The 17,891-nt window shown below is 41.7% G+C and overlaps 1 protein-coding gene across 1 annotated transcript in view; it reads left to right on the top strand.

Annotated features, from left to right (window-relative positions):
• Positions 1–6,351: 6,351 nt before the first annotated feature.
• slc2a1b (solute carrier family 2 member 1b) overlaps positions 6,352–17,891 on the top strand; it is a 28,624-nt gene continuing 17,084 nt past the window's right edge. Inside the window, exon 1 of the mRNA XM_083972239.1 lies at positions 6,352–6,775. Coding sequence (XP_083828365.1) covers positions 6,761–6,775 — 15 coding nt within the window. The 5' untranslated portion in view covers positions 6,352–6,760. The remainder of the gene's footprint in view (positions 6,776–17,891) is intronic.

Below are 17,891 nucleotides of genomic sequence, written 5' to 3'. Positions count from 1 at the left end.
AGAGAGTGACAAACGGTAGCGGTGGGGAGGGGAGGGGCGGGTTACACCGGGCCATACGCCATATTGAGGTGCCGGCCGTATCGTTGTAATAACGCAGAAATCCTCTAGGGGGCGATAGAAGTTACGCACTATAGCATAACATTTTTGCCCGTAACTGTTCCAATTTCATTCTTTCAAAATTTAGCACAAATGACTAAAAGGTCAAAGTCAACTTCCCTGTGTCATCATAATATGTCATCATAGTGTTCTGCCATAATATCTCTGGCCATTTTCCAATGCCATAACTGGGGAGACTGTGACCGTATTTCCTGCAATTTGGCTTGTTGACAGAGGCATAAAACGACACTTGGTAGCGGCCTAGTTTGCTATTATTAGAGAACAAGTTGTCGGGAGAGATGTTCGTGGGTGGTACCTTAACCCCTACACCTCCAAGGACACCCCACTTCCTGTCACGTCTCTGCTGATGACAGGGTATAAAGGAAATAAAATACCTTTTTTTGTTCTAATTTCTTAGTTTGGCACCAAATTCCTGCAAAGGGCACTTTGCACTAACAAATGTTAGCAAGCTTACATGCTACACTAAGATAGTGATGATGATAAATATCAGCTTGCCGCTTGCTTCTCAGCTTGCATTGTCATTGTGAACATTGCAGCATGCTAACATTAGCATGTAGCAGCCATGTCAACACCATTGTTTCAGTGGCTGCAGGAGAAAGCAATGTGCAAGGTAAATTCAGCTGAATTTATTTCTCTGTTGACTGTAGATACAGACTATTGTGTTGTCTAAAAGGTATGTGGCAACTCAGTGGAAAGGTTTATCTTTTTTAGCAGTGACAGATACTGGATGTTTCAATGAGAATGTGTGAGTGTGAGCACACATACAGTCCAGGTTATCGGTCACTACTGATAGGCATGGCATGACAGAGATTAGCCAAAGAGATGTCCCAATTTTAGATGTGTTGGCATTGTCCTGCAGCAGCTCTGGTTTCACCGTGCAGAGGGAGGTGAATGAGGTGACAGAGTATTACCCTGAAGTAGCCTTCACTTTCACCAGAGGCACTTCTTTTTTCTTTTCTTTTTTTTAGCTCTTTATTAGATAAAGCGGATTTTGGTGTCAGGTTTTGATTCAGATGACATGACATGACATGACAGAGTACAGAAAGAGTTATGTCTAAAATATCCATAAGTTGGAAAGTGTTAGTGCTGCAACGAACTGAGAGAAACATGTGGACTTCATTGCAATCCATTCTGAAGTCATTGAGATGTTTCAGTCTGGGACGAAGTGGGGGGTGAACCGACAGACAGTCATCGCTATTCCTATCCATGCCAAATTACTGTGGTCCATTTGCCCTGCAGTAGCCTACATGTGTTTGGATTCGCTGTATCCATGGTTATGCAAGCAATGCAGATCCCCATTCAAAGTGCGGCCATCTTTCGCTATTTTAACAGGCAGCAGTCGTATAGGCCCCGCTTGGCATGGCATGAGATCCTGGCGGCCAATTAGATTCCAAACGCTTAAAAAGATGAATGACAGGACAGCCTATGGCCTTGGCCTAACAGACACGTTAGAGATGAGCCAAGGGAAAACTTTCAACAAAGAGGTCAAGTCCATAACTCTTCACCAGTGGCAGAAAACCAGGTCCACTGTAAGGTCACTGCTCCATTACAAGGTTTTTGTGTTCTAGCGTGAAAAAATCTATGATAAAAAAGAAAAGAAAAGGTCAATCTAAAAAGCCACTAAAGGCAAATCTGGACAGTTTGGGATCTAATCACACATGCACTGTAAACACCAGTGACAGGAACTACAGGCACCAGTGATGTCCTATTAGGACCCCGTGATGAAAGAAGGCCTTTGATGCATTTGTGTTCCTTCAGGACCACAACCCAGGTCATACAGAGCAGGAAACAAATTTGTTTTTTGATAGAAGCCCAGGCTCTTGGGAGTGTCTGTATTGCGTCTGCATGTTCGGTTTACGGAAGAGCGCCGGCAAAGACGCAAAAAGCAGTGATCAGGTGGATGTCGTCGCAAGTATCCTGTTGTCGCATTTCCGCACACAGATTGAATACCTTATCTTTGTTCATTGTCAATACCAGGTTTAAATGACGTCATGAAATTATGTCATTTTCTGTGTCAATTCTCAGCAGAGACGAAATCAACACAACTTTCAATAAAATTGTTTAACTTTTTAAAGTAGTTATTTTTGGGGGGCTTTATGCCTTTAATTGATAGGATAGTCAGAGAGAGACAGGAAATGGGGAAACAGAGAGGAATGACATGCAGCAAAGGGCCACCGGTTGTTTCGAACTGGGGCCAGCTGCATCGAGGACTATATGGGGCGCCTGCTCAACCCAGTGAGCTACAACACCTTAGCTCAGCGCAGAATGAAACAGCTAGCCTGGCTCAGTCCAAGGATAACAAAATCCACCTATGAATGTGAAAAAAGCTCGTAGGTTTGTTTAATATGTAGGCTATAAAAATTGTAAAAGCAGTTTCCTGTTGACGGGCATATATGTTTTCCAGCTAGCTTCTGGATAAAAATAGTCTGGTTCCTTACTATGTAGAATGATTTTCAAGCTAAGGCATTAGCTTCATATAACCCACATTGATATAGTCTTTTAAGTATTTGTTAAACTATCTATTCCTTTGAAATCAAAGACTGTTCAGTAATAACAGCAGCACATCATGATGATTTTCAGTCCTGTGTTCCTGTATTCTTCCATTGGTAGCCTAGTTTGTGTTTCATTAATCTTCCAGCCCTGCCCTTTGTGGGTTAACACCCACCTCAATGCCCTACCTAACACATACCAACTGACAATGAAACCAAAGTCAACACTCTCACGAAATCTCAACATAATTGTTAGGATTTTATGTTTGACACTTAAAGGCACAATCTGCTGCCTGTTTCAACATTATGACATGTAAGTAAGATGCTGACCAGTTTTAGCCTACAAGGTGGCGTTCTCACAGAATCGAAAGCTCATCCTGAAAAGAGCATTAGTGACACAAAGGATGTTGATGGGCACTGACTCGTGAGAATAACATAGTAGGGGAGGGTACGTGCAGGAGGACACAGACAGAGTCCAGGTCTCTCATTGTGAACAGGAGAATATGAGCTGCCCGTTGATTCAGGTGACAATTAGCCCAGGGATTCAGAGGAGGTGCTGTCAGGTACATGGGAGGTCAACAGGTACAGATAGACCAACATGTAGTGAGAGCGAAGCTTCTCACATGAAATCAACAACAAGAAACAGGGCATTTTAGATTTATATTTTAAACTTTTATTTAAAAAATGAATGAAAAAACAAACTGCTTCAAGAATATAACAATATACTTAAAGCAGATATCAGTGGAATGTTTTTGTTAATATAAGTCCTAAATAGTCCTATTTTCCGTCAGCAATCACTTACATGAAGTATTTCAGCCTAAACACGAGTCTCTCCGTCACTCTGCTCTGCTGTAACCCGAGGAGAAAATTTTCCTTGTGGGATACAAGTGTTATCCAATGAGGAGAGAGAACGGCATAAAGGGCTGTGTGTGCAGCCAAGGGATGCGCGTGAATGTGGTGACGTAGCACGAGGACCAATTGATGCCTGACAAGGGCGGGGGCTGCTAACTCATGGTGCGTTCAAAGAAACTCGTACTTTGTGTTTTTCCTTCCTGTGAAGTCATACCAGTTCGATCTGGTACGAGTTCACGGGTCGGAAGTTACGAGTGGCCGTTATAGGGAACTTTCACAGACAACAGGATGGTAAAAACACGAGCTACGGGTTACCTGGAACGCTACCAAGTCGTAGTTGTGACTTGAAGCTGTAACTTACGGTTTCAAAAGCCTGCCTTGAACGCAGCATTAGCCGAAACGGCCGTGAAGCTGATATCTGCTTTAAAGGTATAATTTGACATCTGTCAACATTCTTCTCCACTAGCTGCTTGGATGAGAATACCACATGGCTAATTTAGCATAACATAAAAACCAGAGAAAGAACTAGCCGGCTACATTTTGTAGTTCAAGCATTATGCTAAGCTAAAATACTGTAAGGTGGTTACATTATTATTTAGCATATAAAGAAAAAGCCAACAAGATTTGAAGTTTTGGTAAATGCACATTGGCCTCCATGCAGAGACTTGTTGACAAGTGACAACTCTTGCAGCAACAATACAGGTCAAACAAGGAAAGCAATTTTTCCAAATAACGGCTCGGGATTTATGTGTACTGCTGCCACATGTAAATCCTGAACAGTTCATAATGCCATGTGTTTTTCTGTGCAGCAAAGGCTTGGCCTAAACAGGAGAAACTCCTTTTGACTGGCATCCTGAGCGTTTGATATAGTGCACAATACCATCATTGAGGACATTGGCCCACGCCTTTGTTCAAGAAAAATGTCTGTTATTGTTTTGGTTGGGCTTTCAAAGGATTTGCATGTTAAAACCAAACATAAACAAACTGTTCCATAATGTGTCACTTTTTTCCGTTGTCCCCTCGCATCTGCTGCTGCCTGAATGCACTCTTCCTCCTTTACCATTGTGATTATTTTCATTCCATTTCAACACCACTTGCAACAAAAGGCATGTGTATCATGTGTAAAGTCATGATGTCACTTTGTCTTTTCCTGTGCATTGGATAGCATTTCCTGGAGGGAGCACATTTCAAAGGCAACATTAAACCTTGATAATTTCAGATTTAGCACATTAATTGGATGTAAACATGTCATAAAATCTGTTTTCATTTTCATCTAGGTCCTGTTTTCATGATATAAGTGAAAACAACGGGAGAGATTCTTGGAAACATTGTTATGACAATGGAACAATAGTTATGTCCAAAGTTTACCTTGTTGCCATATTTCTTATTTCTAATTCTTCATTTCAGGCTAGTGGCTGGAAAACAGTTCTGTCCATTTGGGTTTCACACTCGACTTCTTCCGGAGTATTTCCCTGTTTTTGTTTTCCCAAGGTTTCAAAGGCAGAAGATAAAATACACAGGGAACAAATTTTGACAAATTCAACCTGTTTCCCTCCCTCGCCTATGCACTTTCATTCACTGTGCAAACACATGCATTTCCCTTTGGGTGTGCATAATTATTTTCTTAAATTTTAACATACACTCAGACCGGACACCTCCCCTCAATCCCAAACAAAAGGTAGTGCGCAGTTTTCATTTTTAAGATTTGTTTTTTTAAGCCTTTGGTAACAAACATCCCAGATCACAGGACAGGGGTTGAATGGAGGGCAGACATGTCATATCACCAAACTAGTGAAAGATCACTAGATCACACATCTGCACAGATTCAATAACTTATTGTTGGAAGACTGAGAACAGACAGATGGTGCCTTCAAAATCATCTGAACAAAACAGTTATAAGAATGAAGAAATGACTTTAATATAATTATCTGCTATATCCCCATCCAAATTGAACTTTAGAATAAAGTGGAATAATCAAAAATATATTTAAACAAACTACTATTTGCAGCCCAGACATGTAGCACTCTGTCATCATATACGCTCAAGCATTTATCAGTGTGCTTTACATAAAGACAAATCATATAACAGTAAGAACTAGAAACAGAAAAAGAACTGCATAAAAAATTAGAATGACCCAAAAATGATAAACATAAAACATACAGTTAAAAGCAAGAAAAAAAAGAAGAATATACCGGTATTAAAACAATTAAGAGGACTTACAGTGCAAAACAGACTGAGAAACATTTCCTTCAACTTCGTGGATTTCTGAGGTAAATATGTTTCTATTTTATTTTTAATCCACTAGTCTGTATATTTGATGTTTGTAACTTGTGTCTTTGCAGATTAGGATTTCAAAGGGAAAATGTTCGGATTATAATAGCCTATGCTGAATTGCCAATTTTAGAACAGTGTGTATTATAATACTATTTTATAATTATTGATGTATTAATTTATTGATGGATCAGAGTGCACGCCACTAGTGATGCAGCTGTGTAAATATTATTTACATAGGCCAAATGGCACTTAGTAGCTCATGTATCCAAGGTAGGACAGTATTTAGTAACAACGCTCAAATGCTTCAGGCTTTTTGGATCATAATTTTTTATGCATTTATGCACATTCTTTCTCGGACATGTGGCAGATAATTGACAAAACTCAAGCTACTTAGTAAATGTAATCACATATGTTTCCAGCAGTAGTTTTTATTGCCACCTTCACATAAGGGTCTGAATAGTTCTCTCAGCTGTTTGCATAATTAACATAGGCTACGTGTAAAGCCTCGCGCTCCGTGATTGGCTGAGGCCACGGCAGGCCTCCAGTCCCACCCTTAAAAAATTGCGTCAGCTACATTATATTAACCGCCAGTGGACGTGTGTCACCCGAGATCTGTTTCCATGAAACCAAACAGACGGTACTAAACCCCGGCACCTGAACGCAGCACCACATCCTGAGAAGACATCACACACACTCCATTGACGGAGCGGTGAGTTGGAGCTGCTGCTGCGGGAGAAAGGACGCGCCAGAGCGGCAACAGAGAGAGACGAGCTCCGGCTAAAGCGGGTGGGCTTCCCAAGAGACAACAAACAAAAGGAAGACGAAAAATACTTTGTGTTTGAAAACCCTGGACTGAACTTTGAAGTCAGCCTTTAGCTACGATGACTGACTTCTGAACAAGACCCCCGGGAGACCCCCTTCACCCTCCCCTGCAGAGGAAGTGCCCCCCATCGCAGGGCGACTTTGACAGGAGGAAAGAAGACAAAGAGAAGAGGCAGAAGTAATATTTACCTCGCAGCGTTGCCAACATGGACTCAGGAAAGGTAATTACACCCCATCAGTGACTCACCTGAGCACAACAATCCTGTCAAACCTGTTTGGTTAAAGATGCGTTTAAGTTCCACGTTGTCCGACAGCCGGTTCAGTGAGTTCACTCGAGTTTTTTTCTTCTTCCTCCACATGTGCCGCCTTTGAGCACTCAGTATGGCGCTGAACTCAACTAGTTTTTGTGTTAAATCATTTACTTTTCTGGTCTTGTTCTTGTATCTCAACAGCATGTTTTAAGTCATAGTTGAAGAGTTTCGTCGTGCCTCGTGTGAGTTTGGGGAGATGACGCAGTATTATGTCACAAAATGCTGAACGTGGGCTGCACAATCTGCCTGTTTTGCACGAATATCTCAAACAAAAGGCTCGTATCCCAATAGATATGACCCTGTATCAGGAAGTTTGCTTAATGACAATGTAATGCAATAGCTTTAAGTGTGCTGAACAGCTTCACTCTAGAAACAATTTTAGTTTAACTAAATACGTTTAGACATCCCATAATGTAAGTCTCTGGCAACACAGCCCAAAACATACTGCATATTTGTGTTATATAGGCTATTATTATTAATATTATTTGGACAAATGTGTGTCCAAATAGCCTACTGGCTATAACACAAAAACAACTGCCACAGTATGCAGTTAAGGTGGTCTGCTCCTATTGCAGCTACATGACATAAGTGTGTCATGTGCTATTTAGGCTATATAGTGTTTTATAACAACTTTTAATAAGGCCATTAGTAAACCCAGATCATTTAGCAATACAACAATTTTAAAATATTAAATACAAAGTAAAGTTTTCTCAAGTTCATGCAAGAAAAAGTCTAAAAATCTAATTAAAGTATCACTAATTATATGTGATATATATGTTATTATATACATTAGGTCTGCAAATAATCTAATATTTATGTTTTATGTTCTTGCTTTATTGATCACTCATGTGGTTCGTAAAATGTAAAATAATACTGAATGATACACGGCACAGTTTGCCATAGTCCGGGGTGTCAGTCCATCAGATGACCCTAACCCTAAGACAAGGAGCAAATCCTCACTTCTGAGGAGCTGGAAGCAAGCAGTTATTTGTCTCTATTTGTGCTTCGGGGGTTAGGACTGCAAGTGCCATCCTAGGCTCAGGCAACTTTTATTTACTTTTAGACATTTTATCAGTGGTAAATACTTCAAATTATTCAATTGATAGTGAGAATATTTGTTATTTTTGGCTTCAAACTCAATGCTCAATGATTGATAATCTCATTTTTGTCACTGCAGACTTGTCATTCTCGATTCTTTTTTAACCTTGTCTTTATGGTTATGATGAGTTGAAATGAAGACATCAAGCTTTGTATTGTCTCTTAGACTGTGAGACTCCTTGCTCAGACTGTAAACAGTATCTAGAGTGTGATAAAGTTGTCTCTCGTGCTGCGGCTTGTGGTCAGTACAGGGAGGCACGTACGCCACGCCACAGACCAGACTCTTCTTCTTCCTCCTGCCTTCTTATTTGTGTAGGACCAATGAAACCCAGCTGAGCAGCGCAGGAGCAGACCAGTCTGACATAGTGGTTTCCCATGCAGGCTGTTGTTGTTTCGTATTCCCATGCTATCTCTCACTATGACTACGGTCCTGTCACGGCCCTTCAGCTGGATGGGTTTGTTGTGGACGTGATGGGAATGGATCTCGCTGTTCCCAGTTTCCGCTGTGACACAGACCCAGCACATTTCCAGAGAAAGTGAGAGCCCACTCAGGGAATACACCCTTGCCAAACTTTTGTTGCTAAAGCCTTGACTTCACCGCCTCTCCCACCCCAGGCTGTTTGCTTCACAGCCTCTTTTTTGTTTTTGGTGTGTGTTTTGTTGTTTCCGGCATTGTTGAGCTGTTTGTGTGTCTGTAGTTAAACAGTAGTTGAGAAAAAGACTTATTAACATCTCGTGGTCAGGACCTGGCTTATACTTAGTGTGATGCCTAGGTACGTACAGATGACGTCAAGTACATTGGAAATTGCGGCAACTAACTCAGCTTCTTGGAAAAAAGTGGACATGCTGAAGGAAGCTGGTTTGAGCTCCAGTAAAACGATTTTGAACTCTGCTGAACTTGCCTGAGTGCACGCATTATGACCTGCCCGGGCGCTTACTTTTTGGTAAGGTGTGTCCATGGTGATCTTATGTAGGCTCCTATCAGGTTTATGTACTTTGCATTTGTTTCAGGTCAATTCAAACCACTCGATTTAATTTGAGTTCTTAATGATATTTAATTTTCACACACTTTTAAACATATCTCTATTTGTAAGGCAGTTATTGACGTTAATTACACAGTCTCTTTGTCAAAACATGACATTAATGACGTCTGATATTTTTTACCAGCTTACAGCTTCACACTGAACAACAGAAAGCTGTGTTTGAGTCTGTAATCTGATTTTCCAAAAGAAAGAATAAAATGCTAATTGAGGCCAAGCGTACAGTTGACCATATGATCCCTGACAGACTCGACGGCCAAGGTATTTTTAATTGGCAGTCCATTGCCAACAATCCGCCTCACATTGTACAGACTTTGCATTTGCTTAATTCCTCTCCATCCTCTGCCTTTCAGCAATCTGCCAACTCGTCCTTCCTTAAGACAAGTTCAGTAGATTTACTTTTATCTGCATGACTGCCTCCCTTCAGTATGTCTCAGAGTGTAACTGTCAGCCATGTACTAATGAGTTATAATGAGGCTTTGCTGCAAAAGTTGGGATTAAGAGATCTAGGAGGGTTTTAATTGAGATAAACAAGCAAAGGGCAGAGCACATTTCATTTACTTTCTCCAGAAAGAAGGTGGTTTGTGCACACTATACCAATCCACACTTCTGATCACTGCTGGGTAAAATACAATAGTTTGTGCATAGCCATGTAACATCAGATGTAAAGCCAGGAACACACCGACCCGACGCCGACAGCCTTTGTCCAACGAGTCTGTCGCCTCTCGTCGCCCACAGTCGGGAGAAAGGAAACAGTGAAACACACCGCAGGGCTCCAGACTAACTTTTTGCATTAGTTGCACTGGTGCGCCTAACTTTTATATTTAGGTGCACCAGCACAAAATTTAGGTGCACCCAAATTTTTGTGTCCCACTAAATGCACGCCGCTATGGCGTCACTTTGGGTTGTGAGTAGGGATGCAAATGATCAATTAGGCCTAATCATTATTGATCATTAGTTGGTTGACCTAAATTTCCTTTGGTATACTGTAGGGTCTATAACATAAAAAGCTGAACATTGCTTCTACAGGGCTCTACACTAATATTTGTTAGTTCCTACTTTAGGGGCACAATGAAAATGTTAAAATAATGTGTTTTTTAACCCTTAAATAATGTTGAGGGTCCAATGTGACACATTTTTACATTTGAGAACAGTAAAAACACCCTAGACATTTTTCCTTTGACTTTAAGCTGACTTCAAATGTGACCCAGTATGGGTCATACATGGAAATATTTCAACTTTTTTTAAATCAACAGACACAAGCAATAAGTTGTTTTAGGCCTATTCACAATATTTGATACAGGTGAATTGGTCTTTCCTGCCACTACACTATTATGATATTAACTGTGTTATGAATTACATATTTAACTACTTCGGTCACAGAAGTATTGACTTGTTGAACACCTGCTGTAAACATTAATAAAACTCAATAACCTGTCACATAAGCAGCTCCATGTTGTCCCTGTGTGATCATCAGGGACAACATGGACAACCTGCTCGGTCTGAGGACAGAGAGCTTTGAGGTTGAAGTTTATATTAATGAAGGGTACACTGTGAGACTGTGACAGGTCAGCTGTTCAGTTTTAATAAAGCTCCCTTAGGCTATATCGACCCAGCTAAAACACGGGAGGATGCTCTCCTCCCACATGCTGCTCCGCTCTCCTTCTAAATGCCCCCCTGGTCGACAAACGAATACTCCAGTACTACTCGAATAGTGACCCCGAACATTCGGATAGTGAAATATGCCACTCGTTGCAGCCCGAGTGCTTAGGCACCTGGGGCCTCATTTATCAAAGAGGGTGTAAAAGTCCTCTTAAATTTTCAGTACGACGGAAAGGCAAAATGTGCGTACGACCAAAAAATATACACTCTTTTCAGATCTATCAAACTCCGCGTACACACGGCTGCACGGTATTTCCCTTGATAAATCACACCGGACCTGAGAAAAGCGTGGATGAGAACACGCCTCATACCCAGCCCCCTAAACGGCCCCACACAACCATATGTGGTCAATGCAAATCAGTACGTGCATATTAAGTAGCCATGTGCACTCTGGAAACGTGTGGAATGACGTCAGTGGAAGACGGTGAAGACAACAGACGACGGAGAGCGGAGAAAGAAGCAGAATTTCTCTGAAAGCGAGATACACGGTAACACGGCAATATCAGTCAGAAACATCATCTTGCATTGAAAGGCTACAATAAAAACAAAAAACTCCCAAATCTAAATGAAACAGAACAGAAAGAAGAATCATATTTATTCTGCCCCTTATTTTAGATTATGTCATAATAATTTAAAGCAGGGTTTCCACTGCCAGTTAATACTTTGCACCCCTTTCCACTAACCCCCAACTGCCGTTCACTGGACGACTTTGATTTTCATTTGTGCATATAAAAAAAAAAAAACATTGAAGTCCACCAGTCTGTCACTTTTCCTAAAATGATGTTGGGCAGCACCCATTTTTGTTAAATACAATAAATATTATTCACACAAAAAATATCGATCATGTTTTCTCATTTGCTTTGATTTGCGCCGACATTATTGGGCTTGCTGCTTGCTTGTGTGTGTCCAGTCTGGCTACGTAACACACGCACGTCACAGAAATTATTTTCCAGACTGGACAGACTGGTTGTGGAAGAGGTGTAGCCTACATGCAGGGGAAAAATATCAATATGATATCAAAAGAAAACAACATTTGTTTTATAAAGCCAGTATTTAGGAGCAAACTAGTGTAAATGCACAGGGGAAAATCTGAGTCGCTGTGCTTTTCATGTAAAGTGCCGACGTCAACACGTGTGCGGTGGTGGTGGTAGTGGTGGTGGTGGTGGTGGTGGGGGGCGGGGGGGGCATCATCATCACCACCACTTGCTACTTCAAACAGTGTCCGCGCTCCTCTCTCCCTCGCACACTGCAGTTCTCTGACTCTGCAGCGGCGTCGCCAATTCCTCCTGTTCTTCAAAAAGCGTGTAAATGCCGGTACGCCATGGTCAGACTGGTCGTAAATTTCGGCACTTTCTCCCGACAGGTTTTGGTTTGATAGATTTCAAATTAGGCGGAGAAAAGTGCGTACGCACAAAACGGGGGAAAGAGCGTGTACAAAAACGTGTATCCACAATGATAAATGAGGCCCCTGGTCGTTTTGAGCTGGTTTCCTCTTGGCGCCGAAGTTAACAGTCATTCACACCGGACTGCACCTCTGCGGCTGGCTCGGGCCCTGCAGCGATTTCGGCATCAGGTCTATTTTGTGTGCGAGCAGCGAGCGATCGCGTCAAGCCAGGCAGGAAGTCACACATGAAACAATGACAACAACAGTTCAGTCACACAGAGAGATTATGCGCTTGCGAAATAAATTTATGTTTTCACCCGGGCTTCAGGTGCACCAGTGCGACCTAGAAAAATTATTAGTCGCACTCTTAAAAATTTTGGTCGCATATATGCGACCAAATTGGTCGCACTCTGGAGCCCTGTACCACCCCGACGACTGCCAACCAGAGCGATTGAGTGGCGAGGACTCCCATAGAAATACAGACCAATTTTAAGTCAAAAAGTGGTAATAATCTTTGCCAACAAACAAACTAATGCCACAGTTGTTAAATTTCATCAATGAGCCCAACATTAATCTCCTAAAAACAATTTAAGCAGCCAGCGGTAAACCTCTAAAAGCGTGTGGGATCCCCCGGGATGAGGACGGAGCTCTGCCCTGGCAGATCAGCTCAGTAGAGCGGCTGCTGCCGCTGTGACAGCCGCTGCCACGGTCCCCGGTCGCAGCTTCCACAGACTGTGGATATCTGTTAGCCCGTCTATGGTGTTTTACATTATACATTAGCATTAAGCTAGCGGTCTTTATATGCTTAGTTGTGACACTAGCTGTGTGGGTTTGATTGAACATCTTTGATGCTTAAATATATATTGCCACTTAATATATTGCTTTACTCCTCTTTTTGTTTTGTGTGCCTTTTTTACTGTAGGACAGGCTAGGACACCGTTTGTTTACTGTGGTCACTTCCGTCCCTCCCACACATCGCGCTGATTTGCCTAGGGCACCGCCAATCAGAATCGCCATAGCTAGCACACAGCCAATCAGAGTACCAGACGAGTCTACTCTCCCGACGGCCGACGAGTCCCGACTGAGCATGTTGAATCGGCCCCGACGAGACCCGACGGCTTCCGACGCTCCCCAACGGAGATGAACACATCAAACAGACGAGGACCCGACGCCATCCGACGAGACCCGACGCCCGACTGTCGGGCCGGTGTGTTCCTGGCTTAAGGCTCCATGTAACATCACATAGTTTAGCTCAGTTTACACAGCCAAATACGCGGGCAGTTTCTGGAAATGCCACTCAGATTGTTGTTAGATTATCTAGACTGCATGATTTCTAAAGTGTGCGATGATCTGCTGGAAATATACTTTGTCAATCTTTGACAGTGTTAGCTAGACTTACATAATATTCATATTTTAAGCCATTTTACTCTTTCATCTGATAATTCTGACTTTATTATGCATTTTTATCTCTTTGCAGTAACTTGTTCTGAAAGAGTTCTTCCCCTCCTTGTAAATGCACTGATATTGAAATGATATTGATAATCTTCTCCTCAGCATAATCTTCCTAATTCATTACAACTGTTCTCACAGGCATCAACCTCCCTTAATCAATGCCATCAGGCCAAAAAGGCCACGTTCTGCAGATTCAGTGTCTAGTCTATTGAAAGATAACGGCGCGTGTTGTTTGTAAATGACACTGATATTCCCAAACAGAGGCCAACTCGAAATACATTTTCATCTTATCTCACTGGTCATCCGGTGTTTTACTGCTGCCGGCAGATAAGGCACTAAAAACAGTTGCGTATATGCAACACATATAGACCTTGAAGCTTATCTTTGCTCTGTATTACATGGTATATATTACCAATAATCAGACAGTTTATACAGTTACATGACTATTAAAGTCAGTTCATTAAAAAAAGAAAAGAAAAATGTGGCAGGTTCAATTTGTACAGGCTTATACATCTGTTACTTTGATATTACATTATTCATCAGTGTTTCCGCACACAGATATGGTTGCTTCCACTTAAACTGCACATGCACCCATATGAGATTAACTAGAAATGTAAACCAGAGGAATATATTCAATTACAGAAACATAATGCTTTTGTTCTGCATTGCAATCATATTACCTGGGCTACAACTACACCAAAGTGACTAAAACATACAGGCAGTTGGGAGCAGTCCCCTCCTCAGTTCAGCTCAAGCCTGCATGAGAAGGCTTCAATGTTGAATAGAGCAAAGAGGGTGGAGGTGAGCTGACTACTGGGCACATATTGGATTCCCCACAGCTGTGTAAGATGAGACTGAAGAGGTGACGTGTGGAGGGACGTGATGGTTGCAGCGTAGGCCTTTCCTACGAATCTGGCACGGGAGGAAGTGAACAGTGCTGAATCACAGAGGACTGTTTGCTTCTGCCTTTTCTATTTGTGAAAAATTCAATATTGCCAGAGCCAATTCAATGGGAATCCGCCTGTGAGTCATGAACTAAATCAAGTTACAGTAAAAAAAAAAACACTACTCTATCCCTGTAGAGGCATGAAGTAAGGTAATATTAAGTATGTGCTCCAACTTAAACACAGTTTGAGAATTAATTTACTACTGTTGATTGTCATTTTAAATAACACATCCTCCCCAGTCTCTTGACTTCTAGTTTTGTTTTTGCTTCAGTATTTCCCTTTTCCATTGTATCACAGACAGTAGGCTATCTGTAGCAAAGCTGTGACCAAATCTGCCCAAAATGATAAAGTGATAACACCTTAGTGCCATCTCATCTACAGTATGTGTATGTACATTCTTAAGTATTTCTTAGGAGAGGTGTGTGCAGCACTTTGAGTTTCCTGTTTACATTCTCGGTTGTGGGTTGTCTTCTTGGAAGAATAGAGTCACCATGACATCCTCATAGCTAAAATAACTTGCATCACAATCACACCACCTCTCTGTGTCTCTCTGAGTTTGCCTGTCACACTGCAAGTTGAAGTTTCTCTTTTTGTCTCAGTGTGTTTAAGCATCAGCAGATGTATTTTGACGTGAACGGAATCACATTTAATAACTGAACTGTTATAAACATATTTTAAATTGGTGCTGGATGCTCGGTGAAGTGTGGCTTGTGGTTGTCCGTATCTTCATTTAGAGTGAACTTCACTTCTAGTTAACTTCCTCCCATTATCGTCATTAACCTAACCAGAGGCACCGACATGGTTTGTCTACGTGACTGAGCAGGATGACAGCATGGTGTAAATGTTTGCACAGATCTCCTCCTAGTTTACTCGTATCCTGTGCTTTATTAATGTGCTCTATATCACTCTTTACGACTGCTGTTGCAGAAGTGAAGAGGCTGTGGTGCTGAGCAGCTAGTATCAACAGTGTTAAACCTGCACACAGCCACCGCATTTTACTTTGCATATATGCAAAGAGGATGCATTTGCATGCATTTTTATGGGCTCCAGGAGGTGTTTACAGAAAGGAGAAGTGAAGGCACAGCAAGAGGAGAATCATCTTCTATTATAGTTAACCCTTTGGTCTCAAAAATGCCAGCTGCTGGTACTTTTATGTTGAGATTCAAAAGTATTTAGTTGGGGAAACGCAACACACTGTTCATTGATTCAGTCTTTGAAGGGGTAAAGATGGTTTTCAGGAGAGGGGTGAGAAAGTAGCACCGAAGTCCAACCAAATGCTGGTGGATTTTGGCAGCTGAGTTTGTCTACTGACGCATCATTTTGCCAATTCCAGTCAGAACTTTTTCATTTTTCTTTTTTACAGAATGATAGAATTGTGAAAATGTCACTGAGTACAGGCTTAATGTTTGAGATTTCCATTTTACTACAGTAAAAATACATAAATACATACAATAGCATCTCTCTCTCTCTCTCTCTCTCTCTCTCTCTCTCTCTCTCTCTCTCTCTCTCTCTCTCTCTCTCTCTCTCTCTCTCTCTCTCTTCCTGTTAAAAGGGAGTTTTTCCTCCACTGTTGCCAAGTGTTTGCTCATTGTGAGAACTATTCAGTTTCTCACTAAGTTTTCTCTCTTCTAGACTGAAATAGTCATCTGACATGTTAAAAGCTTTCATTTATTTATGTTTAAATACCGTCCTTCTGACGGAGTAAAATCCTGCTCCTCTAATCAGATTTAAGGCTTCATGTAGATTAGCGTGGAACGCAGTGTAATTCCAGGTCCTTGCGAATGGCTAACTAAGCTGTCATCATGTGTAAGTAAATAAATACAAATACAAAAACTCCATTTACAAATATAAACATGACTGGGAGACCTGAGCTGGGGAAAACGTGCCTGAGGGATCAGTGAGGCTGCTGCAGAGCCAAAGCGTCGGATGACCACTGGTCACAAGCGGGGTAGCTTCACGCTTCAAGGCTGCTGTGACATGTTTTTCCTTTTGGGTGTGACCTCATTGTTTCCTCCACTGAGGTGAACATGTATTGTGCCGCTGCCTCTGGCTTCTTTGTACAAGTAACTGTGTATAACGTGTAGGTTAAACCGATTCATCTCAACTGAAACAAAAAACCCCCAAACTAGAAATTATCAGTAGAAAATGTGGATTTCCTTCCCTATTAGGTTGAAACTTAGCAGTGACATCCTCAACATTGTTAGCACTCTATAATATATTGAGCTAAAACACATTGGCCTTCCAGGCACTATGTGTGTTCTGAGGCCAGGTGTAGGGAGCTCTCCTGGCTTGTAGGTTAAAGGTAAAGATGTCACAGAGGAGTGTTTCACTTCATGTCAGCACACACTGCTGTTCCCACTCTGGGATTTAAACATCCACTTTCAGGGGGAGTTTTTTTTTTTTTTTTTCAAGCTATTCCAAAGACTGGGGGAGGGAGGGACTTACAGTGTGATGACTTTTCCCATCAAAGACCGTTGGGATTTCATGTGTTTATAGTGAGAAGCAGCTGCTGGAACAGTGAATCCTGGTTTCTGATCAGCAGTGGAGGTGTGGCTCTTACCCACAGAGCATCAGGTCTGCTCCTTCAAGCCAGTATGTGTATGTGTGTGTTTGTGTGTGTGTGTTCTTGTGTTTACATACTGGGCCTAAATAGTCCTATCATGGACTTGTTGACCCTCCATAACAAGAGACCTGATTGGCTCAGACGTGGGGGTGGGTCTTAGGTCTTAGCCAGGCCCATTTTGTAGACGGAGCACGCTGGAGTGACTGCCTCTTTTCTTCTTCCTTCTCCTCCTTCTTCATTTTTTAAGAGCAGAATTTCTGGCCGGCAGAAAGAAACCTTTAAACGTGCGTTCTCCAAGCTGCTTCTGTCAAAGCATACTACTGCTATTCAAAAGTAGCCTGCAGCACTTTGGTGATTTTACAGGGGGGGGGCACATAATCCTTTCAGATAGTTCCTGAGGACTGTCCTTTTAATGAAACCTTGTGGGGTCTGTCCTTTTGGTTTATCTTCCACTTCTGAAGCTTAAATGAAAATTTCTTGAGAGTCAGCCTGAAGACATAATGGCAGTAATAACTTTTCACAAAAATAATTGAATCCTCAAAGCAGCTTTGATCAGAATTTTCAATATTAACAGTGGATCAAACGATTACTTGAAAGTGGAAGGGTTTACAGCACACAGGAAATAATCTGACAGTTCTTCAACCTTGAGCCTTTTCAACTTATTTTAGTTTTCTGCAGGACACGATCGCTGAGGGATTTTTGGGGCCAATGGTGATACCAATATTAGGGTGTAAAAATGTCTTATAACATATTAATCATTCCTCATATCTACAGTACATGAACACACATTTTTTTTTGCAATGATCCCTTAAATATGATTCAAACACATGTGACAAATACAGGCCTCAGTGCAGCCCAGCTGGGAATTGTCTGAAAATGA

Source organism: Trachurus trachurus, assembly GCF_905171665.1.
Source record: "Trachurus trachurus genome assembly, chromosome: 5".
NCBI lineage: Eukaryota > Metazoa > Chordata > Actinopteri > Carangiformes > Carangidae > Trachurus > Trachurus trachurus.
The sequence above is the reverse complement of the archived record's forward strand: the minus strand, read 5'-3'. Positions and strand labels throughout refer to the sequence as shown.